The sequence below is a fragment of the Zeus faber genome (assembly GCF_960531495.2).
Source record: "Zeus faber genome assembly, chromosome: 17".
Taxonomy (NCBI): domain Eukaryota; kingdom Metazoa; phylum Chordata; class Actinopteri; order Zeiformes; family Zeidae; genus Zeus; species Zeus faber.
The window spans coordinates 28,070,183-28,089,570 of NC_137204.1; the positions used below are offsets into that span (position 1 = coordinate 28,070,183).

General features: G+C 46.8%; 1 protein-coding gene across 2 annotated transcripts in view; it reads right to left on the reverse strand.

Annotated features, from left to right (window-relative positions):
• pigo (phosphatidylinositol glycan anchor biosynthesis, class O) overlaps positions 1-19,388 on the reverse strand; it is a 30,958-nt gene that overhangs the window by 8,550 nt on the left and 3,020 nt on the right. The window contains exons 4-11 of one of the 2 annotated variants that reach the window (XM_080017923.1): positions 18,722-18,845; positions 18,416-18,575; positions 16,573-16,746; positions 14,126-15,758; positions 12,850-13,053; positions 12,002-12,189; positions 11,077-11,147; positions 10,365-10,490 (exon numbers count right to left, since the gene is read on the reverse strand). In XM_080017923.1, the coding sequence (XP_079874049.1) occupies positions 10,365-10,490; positions 11,077-11,147; positions 12,002-12,189; positions 12,850-13,053; positions 14,126-15,758; positions 16,573-16,746; positions 18,416-18,575; positions 18,722-18,845 (2,680 nt within the window). Of the gene's footprint in view, positions 1-8,039; positions 10,491-11,076; positions 11,148-12,001; positions 12,190-12,849; positions 13,054-14,125; positions 15,759-16,572; positions 16,747-18,415; positions 18,576-18,721; positions 18,846-19,388 lie in introns of those variants that run through there. The other variant, XM_080017924.1, reaches the window with a different exon arrangement.

Below are 19,388 nucleotides of genomic sequence, written 5' to 3' on the forward strand. Positions count from 1 at the left end.
GTATATTTGCATTTATCTGTATATTTTTGTATATTTATGTTTTTTTTTAATATATTTTTTTATTAATTTATATATGTATGTATATTTTGTATATTTGTTTATTTTGTATATTTTTGTGTATTATTATATATTGTGTTTTGTATTTCTGCATATGCATTTGGTTTCTATTTGGCTATTTTCTTTGGGACCGTGTGTGTTTTTCGCACATTAGCACATCCTTGGTTTATCTTTTTCAACCGCTGATCTTTGTTTGGCGTTCTGTCTGCTCAGCAACGCCCCGATCCTCAGCGCCACGAATGACGCCGACGTGAAAACGGATGCAGCGAAATAAGCGATTGCGATTCGGCGCTTCCCCCATCGAGCGCCTCACCGACCACCAAACGAGCCCAAGGGAGAAGCTCTTCTCCAAACAGCCGACACCGGCGAGCGTGGACGAGGTCGGGGCCGGAGCCGGACGGGGGGCGGGGCCAGAGCGCGGACGGGGGGCGGGGACACCTCGCGCCACACCCTTCCGCCGTCCCCGGGGGGGGGGCACTGAAACCTAAGAGGCGTCATCCCCGGAACTGACCGGGAAGCCCCGCCCGGCCCGGCTCCCGTGCATAACGCAGCCGGCCGTGAAAACTCCCTTGACGCGCCGCGGCGTCTCCGGTCCTAACTGGCGATGCAAGGCTCGCAAAGACGGTCGGTCCGTATCGAAACAAATCGTGTAAATGACTCGGGAGCCTGGAGTCACTCCGCCAAAAGAGCCGTTTGTGTCATTCGTGGCTCCGTGGCTGCAGCCGGGCAGGACGGAGAGACTCCGATTTGGAACAAGACGTTTGTAGCCGTACAAACATGGCTCCCAGGCCGCTGTGGTTTTGTACCGTATACCTTGCATGCGTCTCACTGGGTTGATTCACTGAAAGCAAATTGAATTAGTAAGTCATTTTGCCAAGGTACTCACTCTACGGAGCCAGTACTAGAACGTAAGGCTGTAAGAAGGGTAGAAAATACAGACACTATATTTAGCTTTTCTTGTAACTTCATGTCAGCGTTTTGACCCTTGACTCCATACAATCATTCTAAAAAGCTCTGTACCGAAGGAATCACACCCGAACGGTAACGAACGGCCATTCACAGGTTTCTGTATTTTCAAGTTTTGAATCCGCATGAAACCATTATTATGATCAAAAAAAAAATCCACATTTCATAACAAAAAAAAATATGAATCTTCATGTGTATTTATAAACTGTTAATACAACTCTTACAAAAAATCTCTTGGTGAAAATAACAATTGTCTATTTTTTATGTATTTATAATACAGGATGGGTTTTTTTTAGGACATAGGTGAACATCAAACTCCTGAACCGACCGGTACTCAAAATGTTAAAAAGCACCGTACAACAACCCCACCCATATGCACTCAATCACAAACTCCAACGCTAACCGGCATGCAGAGCCTTCTCTGATTTGACCTTTAAATTCATACTATTTGAAATGATCATTAATATTTCTGTTTAACACAGAAAATAAACAGGTGTTTTTAAATGCGTTTTGATAACCGCCGAGATGCAGCGGTAATCCCCTCGCATCAATTTACTCTTAATATTCACAGATTTCCGCATGTATTAAGACTTCAAAACGGAACGGAAAATACACACGCTTTAGAGACCATTTGACAAGGCTAATATGACGGCTGGTTCTATTTTGGACCCTTCAAAGGTTCACATTTCAACTACGCCAAGACTTCCCAATTGTGATGAAAGGAACTGAAAGGTTTGAAATGTGGAACTGTCAGTGCAGTGAAAGTTGGACCGTCATTACTATGCATGATGTACTGATGTGACATACTTTACTTAACTTTGCTGTAGCTGAGATCTGTCCATATTGCGCTCTCTTCTTAGCTCCCTGTTATGTTCTGTTGATAGGCCAACATACAGGGATCAGCCACAACATTAAAACCAGTGACAGGTGAAGTGAATAACGTTGCTCATTTGGTTGCAATGGCACCGGTCAAGGGGTGGGATGTATTAGGCAGCAAGTGAACAGTCAGTTCTTCAAGTTGTTGTGCTGGAAGAAAAATGGGCACGCGTAAGGATCCGAGCCACTTTGACAGGGGCCAAATTGTGATGGCTAGACGACTGGGTCAGAGCATCTCCGAAAGCACAGGTCAAAACCACAGGTTCTTCATCTTGTGGGGTGTTCCTGGTATGCAGTGGTTACTACCAAAAGTGCTCCAAGGAAGGGCGACCGGTGAACCGGTGACAGGGTCATGGGCGCCCAAGGCTCATTGATGCACGTGTGGAGTGAAGTCTAGCCTGTTTGGTTCGATCCCACAGAAGAGCTACTGTAGCACAAACTGGTGAAAAAGTGAATATTGCTATGATAGAAAGGTGTGGAACACACGGTGCATGGCAGCTTGCTGCGTATGGCGGCGCTCAGAGTGTCCATGCTGACCCCTGTCCACCCCTGAAAGCACCTACAATGGACACGTGAGCATCAGAACTGGACGATGGAGAAATGGAAGAAGGTGGCCTGGTCTGATGAATCCAATTTTCTTCTACATCATGTGGATGGGTGGGGTTAGGGTCTGATCCGATGGAGCATCTGTGGGGTGTGCTGGAACAACAAGCCCGATCCCTGGGGGCCCCACCTCCAACTCTCAGGACTTAAAGGATCTGCTGCTAACGTCTTGGTGCCAGATACCACAGAACACCTTCAGGGTCTGGTGGAGTCCATGCCTCCACGGGTCACAGCTGTTATGGTGGCACAAGGGGGAGCTACACAGTTTTAGTGGTTATTAGTGGTGGTTTTAATGTTGGGGATGATCGGTGTGTATTGTCTTTTCAATGTTAATTTCATCTCTTTTGCAACTTGCACTGTTGGACTGTCAACTTCTGCCACTACAAGAGCTGAATGTAGCCCTAGGATCAATAAAAGGCTATCCTGTCCTGTCCTGTCCTGCCCTGTTTCAGATATCAAATATTTGCCTCAGATTAGTATATATTCACATTGTTGCTAGTATCTATTCCCATTGTTACTAGTATATATTCCCATTGTTACTAGTATCAATTCCCATTGTTACTGGTAACTATTCCCATTGTTACTAGTATCTATTTCCATTGTTACTAGTATCTATTCCTACTGTAAATAGTATCTATTCCCACTTTTACTCCTATCTAGTCCCATTGTTACTAGTATTTATTCCCATTGTTACTAGTTTCTATTCCCATTGTAACTAGTATATATTCCCTTTGTTACTAGCACCTAATCCCATTTTTAGTAGTACCTATTCCCGTTGTTACTACTACCTTTTCCCATTGTTACTAGTATCTATTCCCATTGTTACTAGTATCTATTCCTATTGTTAATAGTATCTAGTCCCATTGTTACTAGTATTTATTCCCATTGTTACTAGTTTCTATTCCCATTGTAACTAGTATATAACCCCTTTGTTACTAGCACCTAATCCCATTTTTAGTAGTACCTATTCCCGTTGTTATTACTACCTATTCCCATTGTTACTAGTATCTATTAAAATTGTTACTAGTATCTATTCCCATTGTTACTAGTACCTATTCCCGTTGTTACTACTACCAATTCCCGTTGTTACTAGTATCTATTATAATTGTTATTAGTATCTATTCCCTTTGTTACTAGTATCTATTCCCATTGTTACTAGTACCTATTCCCATTATTACTAGTATCTATTCCAATTTTACTAGTCACAATTAGTTAAGTATTAGTACTTCTTCATTAGTGACAAGAGCCTTTTCTTGTTGTTCTTTGTTTTACTTGAAATACATTTTTACCTGTCATGAGAAATTACTTGTCAAAACAGCTGTTTGATAAAATATACAATTAAAATATTATGAGAAAAAAAATGTTACTAGTCCCGAATGAATAAGTACTAGTACTCGGCAGCATGGCTTGCCATACCCATGGCAACAAGACTGAATAGACGGGCTCTTCTTAAATCAGTGCCCACATACAAGTTAATATCCATTAAGCTTTGACAGATTTAGGCGTGAATATGAGGATTTAGGGCATTATTTTGATGAGGCTTCATCCGCCCCAAAGAGCCTTCATCCCTCCGCCATCATCCATCATCCTTCATCCATCATCCTTCATCCATCATTCATCACTCATCACTCATCACTCATCATGCATCATCCGTCCTGTTCTCCAGAGCCACGTTCCTCCTGCCAATACAAAGGCCACACGAGGACACTGCTCGTTCCTACGTCCTCGGCTGGATGATTGTTATGCCCTGCACAGCTTTTATAAATTATATCACATTATATTATGTAACCCCCACCCGATCACTAAGATGGAGGGTTTAAGAATACAGCTTGCATCCAGCTGAACGTTTGTGCACAAATACAAAAGGGTGGAGAAGGAGGGAGTGGACTTAGCGGGTCTAATGGAAAGGTTAAAAAAGCCTTTTGGATTTTTTTCCTATAGACATTGTAATAGACATGATATGGTGGTGGTCCCAGGTGGAGATATTGGTGGTCCCAGTAGGAGACAGTGGTGGTCCCAGTAGTGGTCCCAGCAGTAGAGGGAGTGGTGGTCCCAGGTGGAGAGACAGTGGTGGTCCCAGAAGAAGAGGCAGTGGTGGTCCGAGTAGTAGTCCCAGGTTGAGAGATAGTGGGGGTCCCAACTATAGAGACAGTGGTGGTCCCAGGTGGAGAGACGGTAGTGGTCCCAGGTGGAGGTCCCAGCTGTAGAGGCAGTGGTGGTCCCAAGGTGGTCCCAGCTGTAGAGACGGTGGTGGTCCCAGTGGTGGTCCCAGGTGGAGAGACGGGGTGGCCTCAGTAGTGGTCCCAGGTGGAGATGGAAAACATTGGTGGCCTAAATGGTGGTCCATGTTGGAGAGACAATGGTGGTCCCAGTATTGGTCCCAGGTGGAGAGACGGTGGTGGCCTCAGTAGTGGTCCCAGCTGTAGAGGCAGTGGTGATCCCAAGGTGGTCCCAGCTGTAGAGACAGTGGTGGTCCCAGTGGTGGTCCCAGGGGGCGAGACAATAGTGCTCCCAGGTGGAGAAACGGTGGTGGCCTCAGTAGTGGTCACAGGTGGAGAGATAATGGTGGCCACAGTGGTAGTCCCAGGTGGAGACAAAAAATATTGGTGGCCTAACTGGTGGTCCATGTTGGCGAGACAATGGTGGTCTCAGACACAAAACATCACTCTGCCTACTCCTCCACCCTATGTAAGCGCACTAACCGTACATGGGATGTGTCGAATAACAGTTTAAGCACTTTCTCCTCAATGGTCACCGCGTTCCTACTGCACTCACAGTGTAAATCAATACGACCAAACTAATCCATACCCACCGCCTCACACACTCAGCGACACATGCTCTACCACCTGCACCAGGCCTGGTTGAGACCTATCATTACGGTCTACACTCAACACTCCCTTCACCCCTCCTCCATCCTCCTCCATCCTCAATTATCTGCACTCTGCACGGCTTTGATGTTCACAGCGGGGAGACGCGGCTACAGGTCCGGCCTCCATCTCCAAAACAGAGTTATCACCTCTCAGATGAGGCTTTAAAAGCCGTGAAGGGCATCGTCCTCGGCAACGGTTCAGTGACACGCGACACCGAGCCGAGCACGGGCTCATCAAGCGGCCGGGCCTGGAGCCAAACCGGGCTTACTTTCTATTATCTATTAATCTCCTTCCTTTCATTTATCTATGTACTGTATCTACTCTACCTATCTATCTATATATCTGTTTGTCTATCCATCCAATTTAGGAATGATACCTGCTGAATACCATGGATAATTTAGATAGATGGATAGATGGATGGCTGGATAGATGGTTAGTATAATCCATGTGGAGCTCCCCCAGGCTCCGAAACTAAATAAATCCCATATTGGCAGGAAAGAGTTTCCTGGTGCGGAAGATCTGCACTTTGACCTGTAACGTCAGTTTGTGAATTATAACACATACAACGAGCGAAGTAATAACAACAAAAGGAGAAAAACTGTCAGCTCTTTCTTTGGGGGTTAAGGGCCAGAAGCCGCGAGACATTGAACAAAAGAGAAATGTTTGAAATGAGACGAGGATCGGAAAGGTCAGGCGACCCTGCGTCGCTGAAACGGCATTTTACAATATCCAGTCACTCCCAAAAAAAATCAATAATGGAAGAGAGAGAATTTAAAAACCTCTTTGATTTCACTTCTATTCATAGAACTGAACGTGAAGCAGAACAACGTCCGTCTTACTCTCTTTGCCTTTCTCTTGTCATCCCGTCTTCCTCCTATCTAGCATCCTTTCTTTCCTTTTTCTGCCCTTTCTTTCCTTATTTTTACATCCTTCCTTTTTCATTACCTTTTTTCTATCATCCTTTCTCAGAAAACAACTTTAAATTTGAACTTTCTGCCATATGTTAGGGAGAGAGCGAGAGAAATTGAGAAATTAACATAATAAAAAACAAAAACCTAAATAACCCCAAAAAATGCATGAAAAGTAGGGAATTTGAGGATGGTCGGTGCGTGGTTTACATGGGGAGGAGATGGCCCCAGGATGCATGAAGGGAAGAAGACAAGCCGGCGGAGGGGGTGTGATGCTCTGGGTAATGTTCCGCTGGGAAACATCGGCCAATCTGAATCCGATGGAGCATCTGTGGGATGTGCTGGAACAACAAGTCCGATCCCTGGGGGCCCCACCTCCAACTCCAAGGACCTAAAGGATCTGCTGCTAACGTCTTGGTGCCAGACACCACAGGACACCTTCAGAGGTCTGGTGGAGTCCATGCCTCCACAGGTAACAGCTGTTTTGGTGGCACAAGGGGGAGCTACACAGTATCAGTGGTAATAGTGATGGTTTTAATGTTGTGGTTGATCGGTGTGTGTATTTAAAGGGCTCCAGCCTTAGGTCTGAGCTGAAGACTGTGTCCAGAAAGGCCAAAAGAAAGATGAGATGGAGAGAGAGAAGAAAGGATGATGGAGCCTTCTTTGCTTCCGCTCTGATCTGAATGAAGCACAAGTGGAGAAGTGACACAGACAGACCCCTCACATATGGCAATGGTTAAAATTTAAGGTTGTTTTCAAAGAAATGATGATAGAAAGGATGACAAAATAAAGGGAAAGAGGAAGACAGACATTCTGCTTCATGTTGAGTTCTATGAATAGAAGTGAAATCAAAGTCTCTCAATATACAATGCGATAGAAGATTGAGGTGAAATGATTTCATGAATGACAAGGGACGTGAAAACAGGCAGAGAAGGGGTTGCCAGTGGCAACAGTCATTAATAACAGATCAGCGGCCATTACTCACAAATTAATGACTGCTGATTGACCGTTAAGGACCAATCAGAACAGAGTATTCCACAGAACCCCGGTGGAACGACTACCAATAAGTCTTTCATTTCCTCCAATGATGACGCAGCTTGGAGCTGCTGCAGCGGGCTGCTTTGTTTACATGGCACCATGGAAAACATGCTTCATCAATAACTGGTGGACCATGGAAAACATGCTTCATCAATAACTGGTGGATGCCCTGCGTACCACTTCCACGTGTGGCGCGTAATACTTCCACGTGTGCCCCGTACCGCTTCCACGTGTGCCACTTCCACGCGTGCCGCATACTGCTCCCGCCGTATACCGCTTCCGCCTGTACCGCATACCGCTTAGACAGCATACCACTTCTGCTGCATACGGCTTGTTCAGCATTGCTCTTCTGCCGCATACCGCTTGGGCTGCATACCACTTTCGCCGCATAGCGCTTCTGCTTCTGCCGCATACCGCTTCTGCCCCATACCGCTCGTACGTGTGCCTCATACCGCTTCATATTTTAAAAAGAGGGAGAACAACAAAAATCCACATTGTCCACTCAGAGATCACAGAAGGTACGGGTGAGCGTCTGTACGACACTTTCAAGTAAGCAAATGACAAAGGCAGCTGCAGTTGTGCGAGACAACCAGTCATGATTAAAAACGAAAAACCTGGATATGAGTGTTACATGACAATGGAAGGCAGACTTTGGTACACGGCAACTTCACTGAATAACTTCCCCTCCGACAATTAAGCAAGAAATGACAAAAGCCCAACGAACGGTCATGTACAAAATGTTTTATTACAGTCGTTTGACAGAATAAAAAAATCGGTTTAATGAATTAAATATTAAAAACTTGAAGAAAAAGGTGCCCACACAATCAATGAACAGGCGTCTTCGTGCAAGCGAGGCAGCATTACCCGAGACCGCACACACACACACACACACGCAGGCACGCATTGTGGGTAGTTCAACCTGAGCTCGACAACCCCTCAACCTCCTGCATTAGCTAATGAGCTCTAGCTGCTGACCAACATCTACCAGAACAGTGAAATAACAAGGTATTTCAGCAGACATCCACTCCGCAGTCCAAGGTCATTAATTAACCTGACGGGTGCTTCCGGAGGTCCTGGTATTTCAGCAGTGGTGGACATTGCGGGTTCTGAGCGGACCGTGTGGATTTGCTAATTACCGTCAAAGAAGAGGTCCAACTAAGTGTCCCGACTTGTCCAACCAACGGTGTCCGAAGTCGACAAACTACGGAGTGTCAACCATGTATTGACCATTAGTTTGTACGTCTGGCTTGACGCATATCAGCACATCCACATGTTTGACTCAAAACACCGGCATGGATTTAGAAATTCTGGGCCGGTAATGTGAAACCCTGTGAATGACCACCTCTTCCAAACGAAGGCCTTCATTAAAGCCAGGCACCTACTTCCGTGGAAATGGTGGATCAGGCCAAATTTAGAGTCCAAATTTAAACTCCCATCCCAGCGTGATTAGAAAAAATTACTTCGGCGATTAAAAACAAACAAATTGAATTAATAAATATAGGCTTTAGAACAAGAATCAAAATCAAAGAGTAGAGATCAAAAATATTCAATGAGAAAAATAAAGAAAACGGCACTGTGACACAAGTTGACCGTAACCAGCAGAACTGACTATTCCCACATCTCCCAAATACAAAAAAATACCCTTAAAAAAAATAACCCAAAAAAACAAAACAAAGTCCCTCCCCTCCGGCAGACACTTCAGATGAAAGACATTCAGGTAAATGCACTTGGATGGAGGCGTCGCCTCACCAGCCAGACCGCGTTACGGGGGAGGGGCGTCGGAGGGCAGGATATGGTTTGTCGCTTTTTAAAGCGAGCGTCTTCGAGCCCGAAACGTCAAAAGGTCACACTCCCTCTACAGAGCCACGCGTCTACAGACAGAAGCCCAACGCCCGGGCTAACGGCCTCTGGAGCCGCTCGTAGAGTCCATCCACCCCGATGCGGCCGGCCGGCTAAAAATAAAAACTAAAAAGGAAGTAAAAAAAAAAAAAAAAGGCCGGAGATGTGCATTTTAATTAACCAGGAGAGTGAAATAACAACGTATTTCAGCAGACATCGACTCCACGGTCCAGGATAATTAATTATCTTGACGGGTGCTTCCGGAGGTCCTGCTATTTCAGCAGTGGCGGACATTCCGGGTTCTGAGCCGACCGTGTGGATTTGCTAATTACCGTCAAAACAGAGGTGCAAGTGTCCCAAATTCTCCCTGCAAAAGACCGTCTTAGAGCCTGAAACGTCAAAAAGGTTAGAGTCCCTCCACGGAGCCCAACCTGTTCGGGGACAGACGCCCAAAACGATCAATGTAGATGAAGGCGGCCGGCTCGGGGGGAGGGGGGTAAAATAAAAAGACCGGAGATGTGCATTTGAATGAAGGCGTCTGGGCTCCGTGACTCCCACGCGCTGCTTGGACGACTTTAAAAGGTAGCACCAGGACGGAGCTACAGCTCCGCGGGGAACAACGTTTTGTTTTTTGTTTTTTTGTCAAAAAGGAAACCGTCAAACTGGGTTGGCGAGCGTCTCCTGGTCAGCGCACACATGGCACTCAGAGCGATGATCAGGGGGGCGATGTGGAATGTGTGTGCTGACCGCTCATCCATCTGCAACTCCACGTGGCAGCGCCAGGTATGGCTCCATGAAGAAGTGGGTTTTTTTTTTATTTTTATTTTGTTGGTGTTTTTTTTGTTGTTTTTTTTTAAGCCTAAATTGGGTGTCGCCCCCTGCGATCCCACCACCAGGCAGTCCGGCTTCAACGCCCTGGATGGATTCCGCCATCCCTTCCGAGTGGGAGCGGGAAGAAACACTCGTTGGCCTTTCCTCGAGCAAGGACTAGATATCGCCCGGAAGAACAGCCCCCCCCCCCCCGGTGGTGTTGGTGTAGCGTAGGAAATAGCCCTCAAACGCCGCGGCGAGGCAGTGCAGCGCGTCCCCTGATCCCCGGCACACGTCAGGAAGGGCGGTTTTTACTTTGACCTTTGCTTGTTTCGTTTTGTTACGAGCGTTTCCCGCCGGTCGGCCATGTTGGATTCAGTTTGTTGGCAGGTGCTACCTGTCGGCGTCGGGGAGGAGCCTCCGGAACCACCGGCCCACGGCCACGTCCACCCTCAGCACCAGAGCGACGGCGAGCAACAGGAAGACGCTGCTCAGCAGGAAGCCCGACGCCTCGAACATCAGCCTGGAAGACGGAGTTGCAACCGGTTGGAACTGGTCCTGTTATAGAAGCTGCCTTACGTCGGTTATAAACATCCAGATGCTTACATGTTGTTTGTCATTTTACTTCCTGTCTCTTTCTTCCCTCGCAATGGTTTTCTTTCTGATGTGACACCTGCATTTCCCCACAGGGTTTGTACAGTTTGTGACACACACTATGATTTGAAACACACACACACACACACACACACACACACACACACACACACACACACAGACACACAGACACACAGACACACAGACACACAGACACACACACACACACTTGTTTTTTTTTTTAAACCAAGGCCCACTCAACATCTGGCGGCAGTAAAGCTGCTGTATTTTTCTAGCAACACTCATGTGGGAGCACAAGGTCCGTTCCCAAAGACACAGAGTGGATTCACCGCAGAAAGGTCCCGGGCGAGGACGCCGCGTCCGAAAGGCGAGCGGAGAAGACGCCGCGGGGGCAGGGGCGGCCGCTCAACGCTCACTCACATTAGCGCTCAGCGTTTAAACTGCACTTCCACCCGTTAGAGCCCCGGGGGGGCGGGGTCCACTCACACACTTACTTGGGAGCAAAGACCTTCCACACCATGAGGTGTCTCCTGAGGATGGCAGCCGCACACACCGACGCAAACACCTGCAACAGGCAACAAAGACACCGGGTGAAGGCCAAGGTGTGTATATCAAATACACACACACACACACACACACACACACACACACACACACACACACACACACACACACACACACACACACACACACACACACACACACACACACACACACACACACACACACACACACCTTTTTTCCTGTTATTTTCAGGGGAAATATCAATTTAGAGTGTTTCTCTCTCTGATCGCGTCCCCGCCGCCCCAAGGACTTTTCCAGCACTCCAGTACAAAGGTATTCCAGTACTTCATTCCCGAGGACGAAATCCGAGGACCCGGACGTAGAGGACACATGGGCAAGCTGGCTTGAACGCTGTGTCACAGCGCTATTCAAACTCTCCCTGCCCAGCCCCCTCCCAAGGATTTTCAGGACCTGAAGGACTTGAAATTGAATGAGTCCTGTCAAATTGGTACTTGAAATATAAATTAAAAGCCCTCCTTTTTATTTCATCTTAAAAAAAAACAAAAAAAAAACCTTTTACTGTTATTCATTTTTCATTTTCTCACACCCTTTTTTTTTTTTTCTTTTTTTTTTAACCCGGGAGAGTCGCCAGTAACCGAATCCCGGGGAAAAAAGGAGTCTAAACTTCCATTACCAAGCCTGAGCAATACAGACACGCAGCTCCCAAAGCTTCTTCGCTTAAAAAAACAAAACAAAAAAACAAAACAACGGTAGCATCAGCAAAAATATTTCAAATCACTAACTTTGAAAACAGTTTTTCTCCCAGAGGATTTATACGAAGTGTTTCATTAAGTTGAATGTAAAAAAAAAAAAAAAAAAAAAAAAAAATCATAAATTTGAGTTCTGGTGACGTACCTGAGCTCCCAGGAGGAGGAGGTAGCGGGTGGAGAGCTGCAGAAGGGCGGAGCTGAACCTCTGAGGGCTCTCCCTCAGTCTCATCTCCATCACGGCGTCCTCGCCACCTTCGTCCGTTCCCTCTCTTCCTCCTCGGCTCCCACGCACCTCGCACACCAGCGGCCAGAAGAGCAGCAGAGGGCAGCCGGCTGGCCGAGGAAAACAGAAAAGAAGAGTCAAAGAGAGAAAGGAAGATTAGAAAGCGATTGGAAGAGAGGTAAAAAAAATAAAAAAAAAAATAATAATAATAATAATAATAATAATAAAAGAATCAGATCGTTTCGTTTCCCCGTCAAGTCAATGAAAGAAAAAGAAAAAAAAAAAAATAAACGATGGTTTTCCTGTTTATTTTGTTTTATATAATTGTTTTTTTATTCAATAAATAACAATACAAGGTTAAAAAAAAAGCTACCAATTATTTTTTTTAAATAAGAACGAAGAGAAAAAGAATAAAAATAAAAAAAGAAAAATAATTATTCATTTAAAATTCGTTCCGATTAAATCACGCTGCCCTGTGAAATACTCCCTTCTGATTGGTCAATGGCTGCAATCAGTGGGCAGTTATTATAATAGAATAGTGACACCGGACCACGTCACCACGGACAACAACCTCTCCACCTTACACCGCTCCGCCGCCATGCTGATGGTAACACCAGCAGGTGGTGCCATCTTGTGACGCTACATAGAAACTGCAGTGAAAGACTTTCAAAATCAATATTCTGCCTTCTAATATCTTATATAATATATTACATGATAAACTACATAATAAATTATTTTATTCCGTCACCTTCGATAACCTTCGTGTTTACCTGCAAACAGGATGTGTGAGGAGAAGGTGTTGAGGGCCACCATGGCGGCCGGCAGCACGGTGCCCTGGTGCCCGCCGGGGAAGCCCACGAAGGCGGCGCTCCACTGCAGGGAGGGGAAGGTGGGGAGGTGGCCCGTGGCGTGGAAGAACTGGGTGGAGGCCAGAGCCCACAGCACCACCGGGGTCCACGGCACCTCAAAGCCACCTGGAGGAGACGGAGCGAGCGGGGTGGACGGAACAGAGAATACAGCTCATCAGAGATGTTTTTATTATTTTTTTATATATATATATATATATATATATATATATATATATACATACACATATACATATATATATATACACACATATATATATATATATATATATATATATATATATATATATATGTATATGTATATGTATATATATATATATATATATATATATATATATGTATATGTATATGTATATATATATATATATATATATATATATATATATATATATATATATATATATATATATATATATATATATATGAGAAGGAGGCTAGAAAAAACAAAAATAATACAGTTCATTAGAGATATTTAATACTAGATACTACAGATGTTATATATTACAGATGCTGTACATTGTCAATATGAGATTTTTTTTTGATTATATACAATATATATTGGAAACACCAAACTGAGAATAATGTCTATTAGAATATTTGATACAAGAGATAATATGATATATGAGATTAAAAAAAGACAAATATAAGGATACTTTATTAATCCCTTAATTTACTTCTTAATTTATTAACCCTTAATTATTTATCAGATACTGTAAATTAGAGATTTTTAGCGAGATAGAAATTTCAAACTGAGAATAAAATCTATTCAAAAAAATAAAAAATAAAAATAAATAATATATATACACATGTATATGTCTATAGACAAACATATAGATAGAGTAGAGACAGAACCTCTGTCATCATTTCTTTAGTTCAGTGTTCTGCACCAAGCCCTCCGTGTAATTCAGTCTGTTACAGATGATGGGTGTGGCTCAGCAGCGCTATCTACTGGTAGAAATCAGCTCAAAGCTCAATCAATCAAGCTCACGCTAAGGAAGACGAGCACTTTTTTGGTTCTTTCCCACATCTCAAATAAATAAATAAATAAATAGATAAATAAATAAATAAATAAATAAATATATATATATTTATTTTTATTATTATATATTTTTAATGAATTGTAGGAACCCCAGGCTGAATTGATATTTGTAGTGTATTTGATGAGTGGTGTAAGTCTTACCGGAGTGCGCCCCCTGCAGGCCGCTCAGGGTGGTGGTGGAGGCGTGGATGTGCAGCAGGGCCCCCATCTCCAGCAGCAGCAGCAAGAAGGCGAGTGCCATGCCCTCCGGGTGCAGCAGCAGCAGGCCTACGCCCAGCAGGCCGCAGAACAGCACCAGGGGGGCGGAGTAGACCGTCCCCAGCCCGTAAGCCTCCACGGCGGGCCGACCGTCCGCCTCCGACGCCCCGTCACTTTCCCCTCCGTCCTCCAGGGAGCGCCGCATGCGCTGGTAGATCTGCGGGATGAGGTGGTGCAGCTCGGCCTGGGGGCTGATGCCCGTGCTGGCTCGGTACCGCGGCGGGAGCGGCGGCATGGAGGACGGACCCCTCGCCGGCGCCGTTTCCCGGGTCTTTGCGAACACGGTGACTGGGTCCAGCCAGACCAGCAGCACCCCCAGACCCAGGAGGGCGAAGGCTGCACGGGGCAGCACCAGCCGGGCGAAGCCGATCAACTCGGTCAGGTCCCTGAAGCCGTCCTCGGGCGTGGCGCTGACGGCCCAGTGCAGCCCCAGGCAGACGACCAGCAGGGGGAGCAGCCGGCGGGCCGTGAACACGGCCCCGCCCGACGAGTTGAGGTTGCCGTAGTTGCGGAGCCAGCGCCTCAGCAGGTGGGTCCACAGGCCCAGCGAGGCCAGCGACACCACGTAGTGCAGGTTCCTGAGTTGGCTGTCCTGGAGGCGGGCCAGTGGCTGGAGGAAGGCCGAGGGCCGGCAGGAGCCCTGCTCCTCACGGCAGCCGTGGAAGGATGGCGAGAGGTAGAGGCTGCCCACCAGGACGCCCAGCCAGGCCAGCAGGGTGGCGCCCTCCTTCCTCACGGCCGAGGGCGGCAGCAAGGAGGGCGGCAGCCCGGCGGGCTTCTGGGGGTCGTGGGCGGCGGGCAGCAACAGGCCGTCCCAGTTGAGGCGGACGGGGACGTAGAGGCCCAGAGAGAGGACCAGAAAGGTGACCGCGCGGCCCTCGGCGATCACGTAGCTGTCCGACAGCAGGGAGGCGCAGCGCAGGAATGCCACCAGCAGCGGCGGGACCAGGAGCCACCGCGGGCCCAACCAGACCAACCAGCCGGTCCAACCAGTTGCCCTCGGGACCTTGGATCCAGATCCGTTTCCGACCACGGCGGCGGACACCCGGGCCCGGTACCGGCGCGCCCTCCAGAGGAACGCCAGTTCAGAGGCGACGGCGGCGGGCGCCAGGCACCACGCCACCTCCACGTGGCCTCGGGCGAAAAGCTGACCGGCGACCGCGAAGACGCCCGCCACCAGCGCCGCCACCAGGGGGAGCCTTAACACGCCGCCCGCCGAGACCAACGTGCCGGACAGCTCCGAGAGCACCAAGCACAGCAGGCAGGCCAGCGCCAGGACGGCTAAACCGGCGGCCATCTTGAGCGGGTTGAAGCGGGCCCAGGTGGCCCGGCAGGTCTCCCTGACGGAGGTGAGGTAGGCCTGCAGCGAGGCCTCCAGGCCGGGGGAGGGCACCCCGGAGCCCTCGGCGGCGAGGTAGGCGGCGGAGAGGCGGGAGAAGTGTTGGCGCAGCTCGGAGAGACGTTGCGCAGGGATGTCCCTCGCCAGCACGGAGTAAGTCTCCAGGAAGCGGTTCACCTTCAGGGGGGACAGACAGGACTTTCACATTTCAAAGGACAAATAAAAGAGTAACGTAAATCAAACATCTGTTTAGTAGTCTGCCATAAATAACTAGTGTAACGCTCTGTGTGTGGGAGACGGGGGTTGAAGTTCATTGGTGTGTTGTAAAACTTGGCAAAAAAAAAAGAAAACAGCAGCTCATCCGACTGGACACGCCAACCCCCGGTGTAGTTGTGATGCGGGTTTGTTCTTTGTATTTAAAACGTGTCTGGATCGATAAGCAAATCCTCCAGCAGCCCCAGGTCTCTGCTGCAGTGTACACCCATATAAAGCACATTAAAAATAAACTGGAAAGATTTGGTCATGTACCATAACTAATGAATATAGGAACCTGCAGCTGGAAAACCACCAACCCAGATGACAGGAGAGTTGGTTCACGAAATGTAATTTAACCAGTTCAGCTTCATTTTGATCTGCTTACAACACAGTCAATTAATTATATTATATAATTATAGAACCCAGAATCACGATTGTGGCGCCTCCCCTTGCGGCTGCCTGCGTGAGCACCTTGTGTCGATTACGCACATTTTGGTATGTTTTAGTATTTTTACAGCTTATAGAGCTTATTGTGCGTAATCACCAGGTGTCATGACATTTCACTGCATATGTATGACCGTATGTATATGTAAGTGACAAATAATCCCTTGAACTTGAAAATTGATCGAACACACACACACACACACACACACACACACACACACACACACACACACACACACACACACACACACACACACACACACACACACACACACACACACACACACACTACCTGTTTGGCATTGACCCACAGCGCCTCCCTCTGGCTGAGCCCGGCGGATGCATCTCCGTGTGGGGGGAACAGGGGCAGCAGCACCTGGCCCAGGCTGCTGTAGGGGATGGGAGACCCCAGCAGCAGCGACAGGGAGGGAACCAGGTCGGTCTGGGGGACCACCGCCGGCTCTCCCTGCAGGAGCAGGAGGGAAATGTTAAAAGATTACAGGGCTGGCAGCAGGAAATTAAAATAAAATCAAAAAGGCATGGTGAGTCTGATGTGTCACTTGATTTATTTCGATTTTCTAATTTGACACACAGAATAATGTTGATGGATAAAAAAATAAAAAAAAAGTCAAACTTAATTACATTATATATCAGATAAGACGGATGAGATAACATCCATTATATAACGATTAAGGTTGTTACAGCGGCAAATGTTGACAGCACAGTGCAAGTAATAAAAAAGTAAAAAAAACTTAAGTCTCTATACACATTAAAACATTGAGTTACATGTGAAAATAACTTAACAAGGAAGACAATATGGCCACTGGAGAGATCTCTCTCTCTCTCGATAGATATACTGCATCTATAGATAGATACTGTAGATAGATAGAGATATATCTAGATATCTATATCTAGATTGATAATTAAAAAAAAGTATAGCTGCAGGCAGCAATACACGGGTACCAGTTTAGTTATGTTAGATATGTATTAGTTTTCGGAGGATCAGAGGTTCCTGAATCTGCGCTCTGTGATTATATGCAGGGACGTTTGGAGCGAACCGAGGGGCTCTCTCCTAATGAGGATTCTTTCTTTAATCGCTCTCCTTTTGCGGGGACGGGAGCCCGGCCCGGTCCGGGTTGGGAAGAGTGCGACTTCCAGTTCAAATTGGCGTTTTAGGAAGACCCGCCGTGTCAGCTCCCGGGGGGGGTCCGCATCCCCGCTGCGCACTGGAGAGAGCGGAGGAGGCACCTGCGCTCCTACTGTACGACTGGCTGCTGGTGTCACATGTTTGAAGTGACATGGTTACGGAGGTTTACGAAGGTGATCAAACTTACGTAATTTTAGTGCCGACTTCTTTCCTTGGATTAAGTTTTCCATAGGTTATGTTTCCATGAAATACAAAAAAAAAAAAAACTACTGTGACTTATCACGACTCTACAGGTTCTTCCCGGATCATGAACGGATCACTCATTCGTGGGCGGCCTCGACTTGACGTGGTCACAAGATTCTTCGGATTCATGTTTTTTCATGAATTCGGCAAAATAAGGAGGACCAAAGAAATAAAATAATAACCGCTACAGAGCGATGGAGTCTACACCGCACACTGGACACGTGCCAATGGAATTTTCTGAACCACAACCTGCACATTTATAGTATGATGACCTCATAAAGCGTCTCACTCTAAATCTCATCTCGCTCATCTCGTTTTCGAACGTCGGCGTGTCGGCGACGCGGGGCCTTCCAGCTACGATGGGTCAGATTTAGCCGGTTTTTCCACTATTTCCTGCTCGGCATGTGGATCCATTTGGATGAAACTTGAACCACAACATGTTTGCGACGCTCCGGTTTTAACGAGTCAACCGTGTTCGTAGCTTCTGCCGTTGTTCTGTTCCAGATAGTTATAGCCCGAAAAATTCTGAGGAAAACAATTCAACAATAACAGTAGGGGACGGACCACCCGATGGTAATAATAACAATAATAATAATAATAATAATAAATAACAATTAAAATATAAGTATATTTTCATAATATATATATTTTTCAAATTGGTGGAAATGATGTAAATGATTTATCAACACTGTTTATTCATCTTTGAATAAACGGTAATCCTCTTCATAAAGGTCTGACCACCGACCTCGGAGGGCGGTCCAGGGAACAGGGGCGACGGGCTGTAGAGGAAGAGAGCGGCGTCCGTCTCCTTCAGACTCTCCCCTCCGTGGTCCCCGGAGTCGGTCATGCCGTGGTCCCCCAGCACCACCAGCAGGGTGTCGTCCTGGAGCCGCTCTATCACCGACCTGCAGGAGACGTGCGGCAAAACAACCTTCAAGGAACGTCATATCCAGTCGGTCGGTCTCGTCCCGCTTCAGACACGGCCTCAGACAGTTCAACGGAGCCTCAAAGGGTCTGAAATCAGCCCTTTTCGTGTTTTTTTTCGTCTGACCTGATGACTCCGTCCATCTGGGTGAGCTTGTCGGCCATGGCCGGGTGGTCCGGGCCGAACCGGTGCCCGCAGTGGTCCACCCCCAGGAAGTGGGCCACCAGGACGTCCCAGTCCTCACCCACCACTGGGACAACACGGGAGACGGGGGGAGACGGGGGGTTAGTCCGGGGAGGGAGGCATTACCACAAAACGACACAAGATCCCTCTCGCGACATCGGATTATGAATTCAAAAAGAAACAAACTGCATGCCAACTTCAAACACGATACCAGACTGTAAACTCCAGCTTTGCAAATCGACTCTGAGACGTCAGATCACATGTTGTGGGAAATTTCAGGTTATTTAATTCAGCTTAGACTGAGAAACATTAAAAATCAATAGTTAACTGTTAATAATTCCATGATAATATGCCATTAAAAGACAATAAATTATCATGTTGATTTTTGTTTTTTTGTAATTGTCTACAATCGTATGACGAAGAGCATCGCATAAAAATATTGGTTTAAAGATTTATTATTATTAATTTTTTTTTCTAGGTTTTTTTTCAACACTTTGTAGTAGGACGACACTCAGATCAAAGTGTCCGTCATCTCAACGGCTGCGTTGTGATTCATGGTCCCATCGTGCAGTTCCCATACGGCCACGTCAACAAAGCAAACACGCGCTGG